Below are 15020 nucleotides of genomic sequence, written 5' to 3'. Positions count from 1 at the left end.
AAAAAAAGAAAAAAAATTTTGGCTGGTGTTCGCATTAATACACACATCTATAAACTACCCGATCAAGGATTCAGTTGAAGGAGGCATGACTGGTGGGAATGCCAAATTATCTCTATGAGCTACGTACTCACTGTCGGCATAACCCAAGATAGATTCAATCTCACTACTTTTGTGACCTTTGATTAGTATAATTTCTGGTGCCAGGTAATTGACTCTGCAGTGGCCCACTTCGACTGCGTCTTCAATAGCGCCGTTCTTGTCGGGGACAACTTTGATGGAAACACACTCGCTTTGGTGAAAATTCCCGACCACATGTAGGATGCCGACTGGCAACAATCCTGCACGGTTACGACGTGTCAATGCCTGGAAACACCCTTGGTCAATAACCAACGCACCTTTCGTCTTTAATCCATGTAGCAACCAGAATCTGCGATCCGACTTGATTAGTGTATCTTGAGGCTTGCTTAGGAATCTGGTATGCAACGGAATTTTGCCTTGCTGGATGTCTCTTTGTAGGGCAAGACGCTGGTCTTCAACCGACAATGTGTCTGCATGTGCTTGGATGTGGGCGACAATATCGAGAATGTAGTAGGGCTGGCTCGACAATGTGATGATGGTGGTGACGCCGGCGTTTGTTGCCAAATCAGCTGCAATTAGTTTGGTTGTCATCCCGCCAGTTCCGACCTTAGACCCAGCACCAGATTCGGTGTCTGTTTTTACATGCAAGTCGTCGATCTTATCTACCACCAAAATAGGTTGTGCCTGTGGGTTAGTTCTTGGGTTGTCGGTGTACAAACACTCAACGTCGGTCATGAGAAACAAGTAGTCGGCGTGGATGATTCCGGCTGTGATTGCTGACAAACTATCGTTATCGCCAAACTTGATTTCGGAAACTGACAATGTATCGTTTTCGTTGACTATTGGGATAATGCCCATATCCATCAACTCATTCAAGGTATTCTGGGCGTTTTTGTATTGGGTAAAATCCATGATATCGTTTCTTGTGAGTAAAATCTGGGCTATAGGTTGTTCCAATTGTCGGAATAGATCGTCAAAGGTTCTGATAAGACGCACTTGTCCTATAGACGCCAATGCCTGCACTGCTGATAGGTTGGCAGGTTTGTCTTGTAGTCCCACCTGTTTCATTCCACAAGCAATTGCCCCGGACGAGACAATGACGATCTTGTGGCCCTGGCGGCGTAGTTTGACCATTGCTTCGACTATGAGCGACATGTTGGCAATTCTTGGTTCTCTAGTAACCTCGTCCACGAGAGACGACGTTCCAAGTTTGACAACTATGGTGAACTGTTTGGTCATTGAACTTGAGCGGTGGAATGAAGAATTTTAAAAAAAAAAAATTCTGAATCACAACTGGTGATATTTACATTTCTGCACGACAAAAAAAAAATTGTTATGAGTCAGTGGAATGCTTCTTTTAGCGTTCCTCGGGGTCTGTATTTTTTTTTTTTTTAAGATTCCTGCTGGTACGACAGATAGATAGATAGATGGCGAGTTTTTCAAATGGCACGATTTTTCTGCCACTGGCCACCCAAACCTTCTGCGGAGGAGTGGCATTTTCTTTTTTTTCTTACATTTTCCGGGACTGCGCATTAAAATTTCCATTCCTTTCGGTAAAAATTGCAACCAAAATATAAAATTCTCTTGTTCAGTTGCATGAAGGATGATATATGTTATGCACAGATAACCTACAGAATATGATATATATAGCTGAGAGCATTTCCCAGTTTCTTCCAAAGGTAGAACTTGTCTACCAAGCGATGCCGATTGATATTAACGCCAAAGCACAGTGTTTCTTCGATACCAGACCGTTAACTCGGAGTGAAAGGAAGATCATTAAAGACTCGATCCCCATTCTTGAATATCTTGATATCCAGTTTGGCGAGAAGTTTTTCAAGAGGTTGGTTAAAAGGTTTCCAGAGTACAAGCCGTATTTTAATGAGACACACCTTACGTTGTTAAGACAGCCACGGAGTTTCCATCATTGTTTGTTGGAGTTTGCACGGAATATTGATGATTTGAGACCAATGAAGGATTTCATCATGAAGATTGCAAGCAAACATGTTGCACGACAGGTGAGTCCCGACCAGTATCGTGTCTTTGGGCAGATTTTGATTGGAGTTATGGTGGACCAGTTTCCCAAGGAGTTTGTTGATGAAGAATTTGTTGAAGCGTGGACGATGGCGTTTAGGATCTTGGCAAACATCTTGATAAACATTGAGGTTAGAGAGTATCTGGATAAACCATGGTATGGGTTTAAGCCGTTTAAGGTGACAAGAATGCAGGATGAGTGTGTGGGGACGAAATCATTTTTTATTACGCCAGTTGATGGGTCGCCGGTGCCAGTCCCCAAACGTGGGCAGTACTTGTGTATGAGATGGAAGTTGCCAGACAAACAAGAGAGGTTGAGAGAGTATACGATATCTGAGTTTCCAAAGAACAATGAGTATAGGATTACTGTGAGGTATATTCCAGGTGGGAAGGTTACTACGTACATTCACCAGAAGTTGGCTGTTGGAGATATTGTACAGGTGTCGCCACCTTGTGGTGATTGTTATTACCACTCGTCGAAGAGGAATATGGTTATGTTGGCCGGAGGTAACGGTGTTGTTGCACTAGCCCCAATGATCGAGAAGGGGTTGGCTGAGGGAAGGAAGGTTACGTTTTTGTATTCAAACAGGTCGACTGAGACAAGGTCGTTTGGGCAGTTTTTCAGAGACCTCAAGAAGAAGTATGGCGAGCAGTTGGAGGTTGCTGAGTATTTGTCGCGGAGCAGGGTTATTGATCCGATCGACAAGTATTATAGGCGGTCGTTGACGGTAGAGGATTTAGATTTTATCAAGCCGGAAGATGATGTGTACATGATTGGGCCAAGAGGGTATATGAAGATGATAGATGATTATTTGAGAGGCAGGGGGGTCAAGGTCACGTTGGACTATTTTGGTCCCCAGGAGGTGTAGATATAAATGATATTCTTTGTATATGCAATAAGTGTATGAAATGTTAAATAAATAAGTAAAGTTTTTGCAAAAAAGTTTGATCAAAAATGGATGTACTACAATTGTTCAATCAGATCAGGTTAAATTATCGTCGTACACGACAAAGTCAATCAACACAAAACAAAGCCAGGAAAGATTCCCACCCTACTAGAAATGTCTTTTGACTTAATTTTAGTTGATGAAGTCCGAGGATTACAATTTGAGTTGTTAGAGGGTTTTTGTTGATTTATCGTGGTAATAATAACAACTCGATATAGCCGTGCGCATTAGATCAACATTAGTGAAAAAAATCTGCTTTCATCGAGAGCCAGATTTTAGTTTTGATGAAAAATGTGTAGAAATGTTGACACTGAGTCGTGGCATTCGACTCAAATGGAGAACAGACTACATTACCAATTTGGCTTGAGTTTGTTAGCCCGTGAAGCTAACCATATAATATGAAATGGCAATGTTTGGAGTAAATGGTAAGCTGGCTAATTAGGATGTATTGTAGGCAATGGTTTTGATTACACTTGATTCAAATGGAGTAAATCACACATTTACCAGATGTTGTGAAATTAGCCCATAGCCTTTAAAGCTAGGCTGTATGGACAAAACTTATTGTATCGAATAAACTCTTTATTTCCCATATTTAAGATATATAACTATATAAAATATTTTACGATTCTTGCTCTATTTATACCAAACTCTTGTTTCACGTTCTATCAACACAGGTTTCCAATTTAGGCTGTATGCTTTAAGTGTGCAAATGCACTCGTCGTGCAATGTAGCGCAAATCCCAACTATTGGGGAGATTTGCTGCTACTCAGCAACAAAACCTGGTTATAGTCCTTTGGACTGGTAGGAGCCGAGGACTAAACTCATTGATTAACAGTCTTCGTTCACCTCTTGATTGCTAGTAGCATGACCAAGATGGCTGGTTAAGCAGCCTCTAATGAGCACTTGTTTGCTAACAGTTTAGTCCCAAGTGATCATTCTAATACTGTGGTAATGATTGATGTCAACTGATTTATCCCATGGCATAGACAGTAATCGAATTAATGATTTCTAACAAGTCACATGGTACTCTGTGTAATCACAAGGTTCATAACAATCCTTTATTACTCCCACTACAACTACATAAGATCTTTTTAATACTAGGGATTCATGACTCAATATAAAAGGGATGGAGAATTTGGAAGGAAAAAGAAAAAAAATGACAAACGCGCTGATGTCAAAATTTCACAAACACCTTTGGTTCATTACTACACGAAAAAAAAAAAAAGAAGAAAAGTTTCGCGTCTCAGTTTTTGTAAACAAATCCTATTTATATGAAATAGCTTCCCATAGTATTTTATTCATCTTTCATATTGCTTTCTTTCTTTCGTTACAATTGGATTCATTAATTCATTCACTTCGTTATTATTACATACATTCTTTAATACCAACAATGATTCCAGACTCAATCATATCAAAACAAGGACCTTTAGGGCACGTCTGGTTAGCGGCAAACTATGACAAAAAGTTAACAAAACAACAATTGATGAACACAAGTATTGTCAAATCAACAGAATATATAACCAATCATCCTATAATTACAAATGCATCTGTTTCCCAAGAACTGTTAAGTCAAACAGAATCAACTGAAACAATAACGCTCCGATTATCTGGCCAGCTTTTATTGGGGATTGTGAGAATATATTCTAGAAAAACCAAATACTTATTGGACGACGTTAATGATATATTATACAAATTAAAAGCTTCTTTCAAATTATCAAGTGGTGTCAACTTGGGATCCGACAATATTTCCAACCAAGTCAATTTACCTCCTCAACAAACAATTTTGCATAATTTGAATAGTATTATATTGAAGGACCAAGTTACTTCGGCAAATTTGTTACAACAAGAGGATCTTGATTTATCCGACATACACGGTAACCTGACAGGATCAAGTTTAGGTGGTGCTCTAAATCATAGTACTTATCAGAGTGCTTACGATTATTCAGACTATGATAACTCTCTTGAATTTCCCAGATACGAGGAAGAGACTGCTGCACCTGGCCATGCCGAAGACTTTGAACTAGACTTTGATTTAAACCTGGACGATGATAACTCAATAGAGTACGGCCGTGATGCCTCTATATCCATCAACGACAGAGAAATATCCATAATCTCTGACGGAAACAAAGAAAGAACCACAGGGAACATATTTGATCTAGATTTTGGACAACCACTAGACGGTTTGAACGATGAAGAGGTTGGAAATGAAAATGACAGACAATTATCTACAAACCCAGAACAGCAAGAAATGTCAACTGAGTCAGACCCACAGCCACGTCGTGTGAGACAGAAAAGAACCAGAATAACCGAGGATGGTCAAATTATTACTAATAACAGAAAGCTTGTTGTTGATTCCCAAGAAGCAATGGAAGGTTTGGCTATTCAGCAATTGAAAGAAAACCAGGAAAATATATTACAGGGGAAAGATTCGGCTCAGTATATCAGCTTAAACTTATCAGACTTTGAAAAATTAAAGTTGATTGAAGAGTTGGCGGTGCCTGTAGCAACCAAAAAAAGGAAACTTTGGAACTTGGATGCAGAATTACAATACAGATGTGCTGAGTTGGCTCTCCAAGAGCAACAGCAACAGCACAATGAAGACAACCAACAACACGATTTTCAATTAGATCAGAGCTTTGATAATGATTCGATGGACTTTGACTTGTCATTACCAGATTTTAATGACCAGCATTCTGATAATTTCAGTGATGCTAGTGTATTAGACGAAGAAGTCGACGAGGAAGAGGACAATAATTACACACATACGGCACGCGTGACAGAACAAATTGGACAAGAGTTGATTGAATTATTCCAATCATCGAACACTGTTGAATTTGGAAAGTTGATTGAAACTGATTCAGAAATACACCACAGGAATCCTGATAAATTGCCATTAGGTGTCGTGAGCAGAAACAAGGATCGTATCAACTCTCGAAAGGAAGCCACTAAATGTTTTTTTGAATTGTTAGTTCTAGCAAGTAATGATTGCGTTTCTATCAGTCAAACACCACAAGAAACTACAATTGCAGGTGATATCAACATCACCTCAAAAGACAGATTATTTAGTCAATTTGTATAGAGTAATATGAAATGTACATTAGTTATATACCTTTATCAAAACCAGAATCATCTTTGTCAAATTCGGGAAACTTTGAATCATCAACAGAATAGATAGTCATATTGCCATCCACAACCACAATGAAAGTATCACCTGTTTCATTAAAAGCAATAGTGTCAATTTTGTCTTCTGATGTCATTATGGTGCTAATTGGCGAATACAACTTCTTGCTCAAATCCCACATCTCTACCACTTGTCGACCATTCACCGTGTTTGGATAACCCACAGTTACCATTTGCGACTTTCTATGTGGCCTGGGTATCATCTTGTGGATAATATGAGAAGTTGGGATAATTTGAAAAGGCTGAACTTGTTCTTTCCAAATTTTGAAATTCCACTCTGGATGACACGATACTATAAAGTCGTCAAGCTGGATCAAGGAACTAATAATAGATGGACAGTCCTCGTGTATGAGCTCACCGTTACCTTTATATATTTTGCCATTGTTTGTGGCAACAACTAAATCAAGTATAAAGTTCGTACCAACAATCTCGTCCGGTCCCAAATACAATCCATGCATAATTTGTTGACCACGAGCTTTCCTTTTAGATCCAAATATTCTAAAAGACAACTTTGGTTCAACTAATAAGTTTGATGACCAAACATTAACTACACCATCTCGTGACAAAGACAAAATACACGGATTACCATCAAGAAGAAACTGAGTCAAATAAACAATTTTATCCAAATGCAAGATTGCCGATGTTGAATTAGCAGGCGTGTACAATGGTGTAGACAAAACAGGCATCAAAGACATACTACTGTTCTCCAACTCCCATATACAAACTACACCGTTGCTCAAACCCCCTATTAATCGGCGATTGTTATATTTATCAAACTGCAAGATTTCAATTCCTGTAATCGACTCCAAATAAAACTCAGGGAATAACCGTGCTGATTGGAAATCGTATACCACACCTTCATTATCTGCAAACACAAGTGCCAACGATTTAGAAAGAACGTCAACACATCGAATGGACAGATCGAAATAATGCTTTGCTACGGTATTAAATCCCGAGAACAAGTCCTCATCTGAGTCATCTGTCTCTGACTGGTCTAACTGAACTGTGTTGGTAACTTCGACTTTATTCATCGATTTGATCGAATTGGTGAATGATCCACACAAATTATTTCCGGAAACAGCTTGCTTATCAAGAAGATTAATTGTATTCTCAACAGGTACAGTTAGTGGTACTGTTTCAGCTTGAGTGGGTGTTACAGTCTGAACAGACTTGTCGTATTTCTCAATTTCCTTCTTAGTTACCTGTTTGATGGGTTTTGCTTCTTCAGATGAGATTTCATGATGTTGTGTTTGAGTTGCTGCGTCTACACGCTTTTTAAATAACAAGGGCTGAGATTCTTCAGGGGTGGGCAGACGAGACTGTTGTTGTAACAAACGCCTCTGTTTCAACTCCTGCAACCTCTGTCTTTTATGCTCCAATAATTGTTGTCGATCAGAATGAGATATTGACATTAGCCTCTATAGTGTCAGTAAAGACCACTTTTAGGATTTCAAAACGTGTTAAAAAGAAGATTTCTTTACCAAAAATCTTCCATATATCGATAGCTGTTCTTTATTTTTTCTCCCTCTCTCTCTCTTTCTCCAAACATCTGGTGATTCTATATGATTTATTTTTTTTTTCTTTTTTTTTTTTTTTTCGATTTCCTACATTCTAACATCAATCACCAATCAATATACGATGGATATTGATGATATTTTGAAAGAGTTTGAAGAATCTTCCAAACATGAAAAGATCAGTAGTAAAACCTCATCAGTCAATTTATACCAAGATTTGCTAAGAGCCATGATCAACGAACGAATGGCTCCTGAATTATTGCCATATAAACAAGACTTAATGTCCACTGTTTTAACCATGATGTCTAACCAACAACAATACTTACTAGAATCCCACGAGTATGGAGACATGAATGGCGAAAGTGGGGTATTATCTGGTGACTTTAAATTACAACTAATGATTATTGAGACCGATTTAGAGCGTCTTAACTATATTGTTCGGCTATACATACGGACCCGATTGAGTAAATTAAACAAATTCACTATTTTTTATATCAACGAAAGTAACGAAAATGACACGTTACTATCTAAAGAGGAAAAAGATTACCTTCACAAGTATTTTCAAATTTTAACTCAATTATATAACAATTGTTTCCTCAAAAAACTTCCGCAAATATTGTCGTTTTTGGACGACACCAGTGGCGGTCAATCAATGATTGTTGAACCTGATTTAGATCAGTCTGTATTTATCAAATGTACTCTGGAAGTTCCAATTTTGCTAGATTATGATGGAACTACAGAGATTGATTTAGAATTAATAAAAAATGGAGTCTACGTCGTGAAATACAGTTTAGTCAAAAGATATATTGATATTGGAGATGTGATATTAATATGATTTTTTTTTCTCATTATATTACCTGGTAGTCACAGCCACCAGGACATTCTGTGTTTTGGTCTTCAATAAACCATTCTTTTAGACATCCAAAATGACCTTGATGTCCACACTTCAACCCTACAGTAACCGCTAAACCTTTGCATGGCTCATTACAATATACACATTGCAGTTGTAACCTGCTACACTCATCACAATACCAGTACCCAAATTCACCTTTGCCGGAAAACTTGGATTTATCATTGACTAATAATGCCTGACACCTGGAGCAATAAAACCGCAAACTCAAATCCAGGCAATATAGCTTTTGTAATTTCTCCTGTATATCTGCTGTAGCACATTTTATCACATTTATAGCATTAACAAATAATCTTTTCCTTTGCAAGATCTCAATGTAAATACTGAGCCATTCCAAGCATTCAAATTGTGATATTACGTCAGGAACAATATCATAAAACAATAGTGCCACCGTCGAGCAAAAAATAATGTCACCTTGAAGGGCTGCATAATCTAAAGATTTTCTCAACAAGCTTTTGAACTTCCAAACTTTGACAAACTCACAACCTTCCTCGTTGGTCTTATTTCGTTTCAATGCTAAAGATAACCCTGAAGTACCCATCATTGTCACCCCATTGGACACATCAAAATTCCTTTGTTTCAACCAAGTCTGTACTGGTGGAGACGGCTGGCTTCTGGCAACGTTCAGGTTAACCCCATTCATTATTCTTATTGATTTCGGAGACGAAGCCAACGAGCTTGAAAATGTCCTTGTTGATGGGATGGACACTCCTACAGAAGGTGGACTCGACTTTAAGCCAGCAGAGTTTGTGGCACTCATATTCTCATCATCTAAATCTTCTGGGTGGGAACTGATCAGAATTGGAGCAGATTTAGAGTGCGTACTGACTTTTTCATTTTCATCCCTAAAGTTTTGGGTATTTCGAAGTTCATGCTCCCTGCGCTCCTGTTCTTTTAATCTAAAACTAGTAGTTGAAAAGCTGCTGTTTCTACTGGCCTTATTAATCATATCCATAAGGTTACCAGAACTATTCTTGTTTTGTAATTTTCTGTCATCCTTGTCATTTTGTTTGCCAAACTGTGAACCCAGAGTTGATGTGGATTTGAACGATTCAACAAAATTGCCCAAGACCGACAGAACAGAATTACTTTTGGCAATATCTGATGACAATGCCTCATTGGTTTTTGCCAAACTCTCATGTACTTCTTGAGGTATCTTACTCACGGTTTCTGTTTCAGGCCCAAGTATTCTTCTTAGTTTACTTCCTGACTCGAATTCCTCTTGTATGCTAACCGCCAAGAGCTTCCAAACTTGACTAGTTCTATTGTTGTTAACACTGGCAGCAACAGATGCGTTTATTAAACACACATCTACCAAAGTAAAGCCATCTGGAATGTTCACTAATGACTCACTTGACAATTTCTGGAAAACGTATTCATCATTTGATGGAACTGGAATTGATACTGGTATCACATAAGCTGGGGTATTCAAGCAGCGAGATGATTGATTCCTTTTGTACTGCGGACTCGAATAAGTCTGCGAAGAAGATGGAGGTGGTATAACTGAAGACAATTGAGAAGAAGACGAGTCTTGTGTTGTTTGGGATGTGTTGCGAGTCAACTTAGGTCTTGACGACGAAAGATGCATATTTGGAATAGATGATGATGATGATGGAGTAACCGGTTCGTTCTGTAAAAACCCAGTCGCAGTTCTAGCTACAGGAGCTGGAGAGAAAGTTGAAAACAGCTGCACGGGGTTATATGTCATAGATCTTGTCAACTGTGGTTTTTCAATGGGCGATGCCGTGAGGGAGTTTGCTTGACTATGTACGAACTCCTCATTGTCGAGACTACAGTTCCTCTCTGTATCGTAATTATCCTCATAAGTTTCATTAATCGCATTCCCAAAAGACTCTAGATCGTAGTCATACCTTGCTTGACTCACTGCACAAAAATCATTGTTGTTATCCCATGTCATTGCAACATTACTCAAATCCTCTATTGGCCGACTAACGTCAGAATCATCTAATCCATAAAGGTTGTAGGAATTAAAACTATTTGGTTTTGATAATGTCCAGATTTTTCGGGATTTACTATTATTCTGCGCCCAAATAAAATTCTGTACAGGCTTCTTGGAATGGATAATCTGCTTTGGAATAAATTTTCTTCCTAAATTGTAAATGGCAATGGTAGGATCGTCGTTTAAATACAGACATGCAATATCATAATTATACAATGGATTTGGATTTGGTTGTTGGTTTTCTTCAAACTCTTCTACAATTTCTTTTGTATTTGCATAGGTACTCCATCTGACCTTTACAACGGGACCATACGTGTTAATCAAGCTATCAGGGGTGTTCCTTGACTGTCCATCACCATAATTGAATACTGAAATTCTTTTATCTCTTCCGCCGGTAACCACATATTCTTTTTCCGGGTGAATATGTAAAGACAACACTGGCCCAGTATGCAAATTCCATTTTTTCTCAGGGCTATACACCTTCCCTCCATTCTTGGTTCTCAAATCAAACTTGCACAATGCACCTGAATCGTGAACTGATAGCACACAAATTTTGTTCCTGACAGCTGAATGCCGAGAATACTGACACGCTCTTATCGGATCAGAATGTAAATTTGCTTGTATTGTCATGACTGGTTTTGTAGAAGAGCTTCTCAAATCCCACAATTTTATTGTTCCATCTTGCGATCCAGATAGCAATTGATTTTCTGAGTCAATAAAATCCAAGGAATTTATAGTTCTACTATGGTCGGAATACTTGCCAACCACCTTGCTTTGTCCATTTGGCGATACTCGATAGATCAAAACTACCCCATTTGATAATCCAGCTGCTATAGTGTCAGCATATGTCTTTATCGTGTTTACGTTTATCAACTTGTTTGTTGCACGGGAGTTATAAATTGATTTAGACTCTAGCAAATTAATATCACTAATTATTCTTTGTTGAGTTTCAGAAACACACAATAGTCGAAGATAGTTTTTTCCACCAATTACAACATGATGTTGCAAGTCTCCATTGTAGCCCCCTATCAGTAGTGGATAGTTCAATTGAGACAACGACATTATTTCCTTTTCACAATAATAACTTAGTCTATTATTGTTGGTTTCTTGGGAACTGTATTGATTAGTTTGTTTGTTGGATCTCGATGAACCTAAAGATGAAGACGGCGAAATTTCATGAGATTGGGGAGTGCTGCTATTCGTACTTAAAGTTCCATATATATTAAATGCAAACTTTGCTAGATTGCTTTGTCCCTGAGAGTTTGGTTGTGACATGATGATATTGTTGCCAACGAAAACATATAGAACACCTTACAACAACGATCCTCTCAAACAAAAACGATAGTTTGATCGTCTCCTCTCCTCTCAAAAGAAGGAAAAAAAAAAAAAAAAATAATAATAATCTACTTACCACCCACCACCATAAAAATACAAACGAAAACAAAACTCAAATACGAAACATTCTAGAAACCAAACAAAAAGAGAAAAAAAAAAACCTCCACTCTATCTTAACAATGCTCTCCACTGCTTACAAATTTGCTAAAATGATTGCCCAGGCGGGATTATCTTTAGGTGTTGTTGCTTTAATTGGATTGTACACATATCAGAATAACTTGATTTATCCAGCCTCATTGAATGACGGACATGGATATTGTGCGACCCCAGATGAATATGACATGCCGTATGAATTAATCAATTTGCCTACAGAAGATGGTGAATTATTACAATGCTACCTGTTGAAACAAGATCCTCATAATCCATCGTATACCAATAAAACAATTTTAATACTATCTCCTAACGCAGGAAATATTGGTCATGCCTTACCCATTGTATCTATATTTTATAAGAAATTTCGTTACAATGTATTTATTTACAGCTATAGAGGTTATGGGAAATCAACAGGTCGTCCATCAGAGAAGGGACTAAAAATGGATGCCGATAGAGTGATCCAATACTTGACAAAAGAAGATAGCCAATATCAACAATCTTCTATTACATTATACGGAAGATCTTTGGGTGGTGCAGTTGCGATATATATTGCTTCTGCTAAGTCATCTTCTATCCATGCTATGATATTAGAAAATACGTTCTTGTCTATTAGAAAGACGGTTCCACATGTTTTCCCACTATTAAAGTATATGACTGGATTTGTGCACCAAACATGGGATCTGGAGAGTCTAGTACCTTTGATCTCGCCCAAAATTCCTGTGTTGTTGTTGTCGGCAAGAAAGGACGAAATTGTACCTCCTCTGCATATGGATCGAATTTACGAATTGCTCAAAAGTGAAAGCAAGGAAATGCTTGAATTTGAAGACTCAAATCACAACGATACTGTTATACAAGAAGGATACTGGGATGAAGTACATTCTTTTATAAAAAATAAGGTAAACCCTGTCGGGTTTTAAAGAATTCTTTAGACTAAATATACACTACTAATTTATTTCATTTCTTTTCTCTGAAAAATAAGAAAAAAAAAGCTCCAAAATATTACAAAACAATTTGAGGTTCAGCACCTCTAGTATTGGAGGCATCATGCGACATGAATTCAACTTTTTGTTCGTCGGTTAATTGCAAGACTTTCTTCAATCTCTCGCCAACAATCTTCAATTTCGATTCATCACAATCTTTGGTCCAAATACCAACCCTGTAAGCTTGTTTTCTGATGTTCAACACAATACCATTAACTTCATTTTCTTCATCCTCAATGGTTTCACCAATAACTGCCAACAACCCTCTTAACCACAAATCATTTATGATTGGATTGACTTCCAGTTTCTTGTTGAAAGAAAACTGCCATTTACCACCCTTGGAGTTAGCCTCATCTTCCCATTCTGGTCTAATTCCTTCTTTAAACAAATGGTAGTCTGACTTCAATGGTAATTGATTTGCTGGTGGAATCGAGTTGTAAATCCCCCAAAATTCTTCAACTGACGAGAAGGTTATGACTGGCTTTAACAAATCGTGCCAGTTTTCACTCTTATTTGTTTGTGGTTTAGTGTACCATAATGTCCATCTACTGTTCAATGGATGCTTTGCATTAAATTCTTCTTTGGAGTCGAAAACAGTCTTGGAATCCAACGACAATCCTTCTGTTTTTTGAGCTAATTCTTCAGACATAACTAGGATGACAAGGTTAGCAATTATTTTGGACTTAAATAGCTTTATGTGAGTATACTTACTTTACTATTTGATCAACAATATTTGTAAAACTTCTGGTTTTTGGTCTTTCTATTTTTTTTTTTTTTTTTTTTTGTCTATTTTTTCTCTTAAACGCTGATGGGAAACAAACAACTTTTCTCTTTATAATCGTAGCTGCGCAAACAGTCGAAAGAAAAAATTTTTTTTTCTCTCAGTGCTCATTAAAATCCACCACAATATTTAGTTTGTTCAAGTGTTACACACGACTGTTAATCTAGTACAATTTGCAAACTGAAAAACCAAACAATTTATATAAACACTATACTAAACTGAACTAAACTAATACTCAACAAAATAAAATAAAACAAAAACAGTAATGATGAAAACCTAGTCAGCCAGCTGTAACCTCCATTTTATAATAAACCCAATAACAAAACAATACCACCAACAATGCCTGTGTAGAAGCTTTCAACACCAAAGAAAACATTGTTATTACTTGGGGCTATGTTAGCGTTAGTGATAGTTGTTTGACTATATGTTTTGATACCACCAACACTCCCACTTAAAGAGCCCAATCCAATCTCCCCGCTTGCTACTGATTTAGCATCCTCACTATTATGAGTGCTCATAAACTTTTGTGAGTAAACTGTAGATACTGTTGCAACTTGACCACCAATAGTAGTTGTAACCCACACCCAAGTAGTAGTCTTTTTGGTCTTTGAATCATCATCACCTCCATCATTTTGGTTTGCCAATGCAAACACACATGCCAAATAACATGAAAGTACGATTAGGAACTTGTTAAAATTCATCCTTGGAAATTGGGGGAATTCGAATAAATAAATGAAAAACAAGAATACAAAAAACTTTAAATCTATTCTAATAAGATGTATCAAACTGATATATTCAATGATTTATACTCCAACAATTTTATTATATCTGCAAATAATAACTGTTTTTAAAAAAAGGTTGCCAAATATAATTGATCGTGTCAAAAGGAGCCAGGCTTTATTTTATTTAATTTTTTTATTTTTATTTTCTTGAACTGGTGGAGCAGCAACAGAAACCACACAAACAATAATAAAATATGTACAAGTACACGCTTTTCGTGTTCTTGGATACAAGACCAGATCACGTGACTAACATGATGTTTTGTCATTTTTGTGGTATTATTGTAACTATGATGCGAAATATACACACCAAAAGCTAGGGAAAGAAAAAAAATACTGAAAAAAACTAGATGAGCTTCTGGTAGGTTACAC

At 37.4% G+C, this 15020-nt stretch overlaps 9 protein-coding genes across 9 annotated transcripts, besides 3 other annotated features; 4 read left to right on the top strand and 5 right to left on the bottom strand. All coding sequences in view use genetic code 12, as the record gives it.

The window, feature by feature from the left end:
- Positions 1-54: 54 nt before the first annotated feature.
- On the bottom strand, positions 55-1317 carry CD36_35390 (gamma-glutamyl kinase, putative; the record flags this gene model as incomplete). The annotated part of the gene is made up of 1 exon (XM_002422468.1): positions 55-1317. The coding sequence occupies one exon, from the start codon at positions 1315-1317 to the stop codon at positions 55-57; it is 1263 nt and encodes a 420-aa protein (XP_002422513.1).
- A 371-nt stretch (positions 1318-1688) lies between these two features.
- CD36_35380 (flavohemoprotein, putative) lies at positions 1689-2978 on the top strand (the record flags this gene model as incomplete). The annotated part of the gene is made up of 1 exon (XM_002422467.1): positions 1689-2978. One exon carries the CDS (start codon positions 1689-1691, stop codon positions 2976-2978), a length of 1290 nt encoding a protein of 429 aa, XP_002422512.1.
- A 252-nt stretch (positions 2979-3230) lies between these two features.
- Positions 3231-3358: a mobile genetic element.
- A 3-nt stretch (positions 3359-3361) lies between these two features.
- Positions 3362-3831: a mobile genetic element.
- Positions 3832-4039: a mobile genetic element.
- Positions 4040-4182: 143 nt separating this feature from the next.
- On the top strand, positions 4183-6135 carry CD36_35370 (sister chromatid cohesion protein, putative; the record flags this gene model as incomplete). Its single annotated transcript, XM_002422466.1, has 1 exon — positions 4183-6135. The coding sequence occupies one exon, from the start codon at positions 4183-4185 to the stop codon at positions 6133-6135; it is 1953 nt and encodes a 650-aa protein (XP_002422511.1).
- A 22-nt stretch (positions 6136-6157) lies between these two features.
- CD36_35360 (conserved hypothetical protein) lies at positions 6158-7648 on the bottom strand (the record flags this gene model as incomplete). Its single annotated transcript, XM_002422465.1, has 1 exon — positions 6158-7648. One exon carries the CDS (start codon positions 7646-7648, stop codon positions 6158-6160), a length of 1491 nt encoding a protein of 496 aa, XP_002422510.1.
- Positions 7649-7874: 226 nt separating this feature from the next.
- Positions 7875-8585, top strand: CD36_35355 (DNA replication complex subunit, putative; the record flags this gene model as incomplete). Its single annotated transcript, XM_002422464.1, has 1 exon — positions 7875-8585. The coding sequence occupies one exon, from the start codon at positions 7875-7877 to the stop codon at positions 8583-8585; it is 711 nt and encodes a 236-aa protein (XP_002422509.1).
- A 13-nt stretch (positions 8586-8598) lies between these two features.
- On the bottom strand, positions 8599-11895 carry CD36_35350 (WD repeat protein, putative; the record flags this gene model as incomplete). The annotated part of the gene is made up of 1 exon (XM_002422463.1): positions 8599-11895. One exon carries the CDS (start codon positions 11893-11895, stop codon positions 8599-8601), a length of 3297 nt encoding a protein of 1098 aa, XP_002422508.1.
- Positions 11896-12134: 239 nt separating this feature from the next.
- Positions 12135-13025, top strand: CD36_35340 (conserved hypothetical protein; the record flags this gene model as incomplete). Its single annotated transcript, XM_002422462.1, has 1 exon — positions 12135-13025. One exon carries the CDS (start codon positions 12135-12137, stop codon positions 13023-13025), a length of 891 nt encoding a protein of 296 aa, XP_002422507.1.
- An 82-nt stretch (positions 13026-13107) lies between these two features.
- Positions 13108-13737, bottom strand: CD36_35334 (eukaryotic translation initiation factor 4e, putative; the record flags this gene model as incomplete). The annotated part of the gene is made up of 1 exon (XM_002422461.1): positions 13108-13737. One exon carries the CDS (start codon positions 13735-13737, stop codon positions 13108-13110), a length of 630 nt encoding a protein of 209 aa, XP_002422506.1.
- Positions 13738-14171: 434 nt separating this feature from the next.
- Positions 14172-14570, bottom strand: CD36_35332 (cell wall glycoprotein involved in beta-glucan assembly, putative; the record flags this gene model as incomplete). Its single annotated transcript, XM_002422460.1, has 1 exon — positions 14172-14570. The coding sequence occupies one exon, from the start codon at positions 14568-14570 to the stop codon at positions 14172-14174; it is 399 nt and encodes a 132-aa protein (XP_002422505.1).
- Between the last annotated feature and the right edge of the window lie 450 nt (positions 14571-15020).

The sequence above is a fragment of the Candida dubliniensis genome, chromosome R, assembly GCF_000026945.1.
Source record: "Candida dubliniensis CD36 chromosome R, complete sequence".
In the NCBI taxonomy this organism is placed as follows: Eukaryota; Fungi; Ascomycota; class Pichiomycetes; order Serinales; family Debaryomycetaceae; genus Candida; species Candida dubliniensis.
This window is presented reverse-complemented; position numbering and strand designations above follow the sequence as displayed.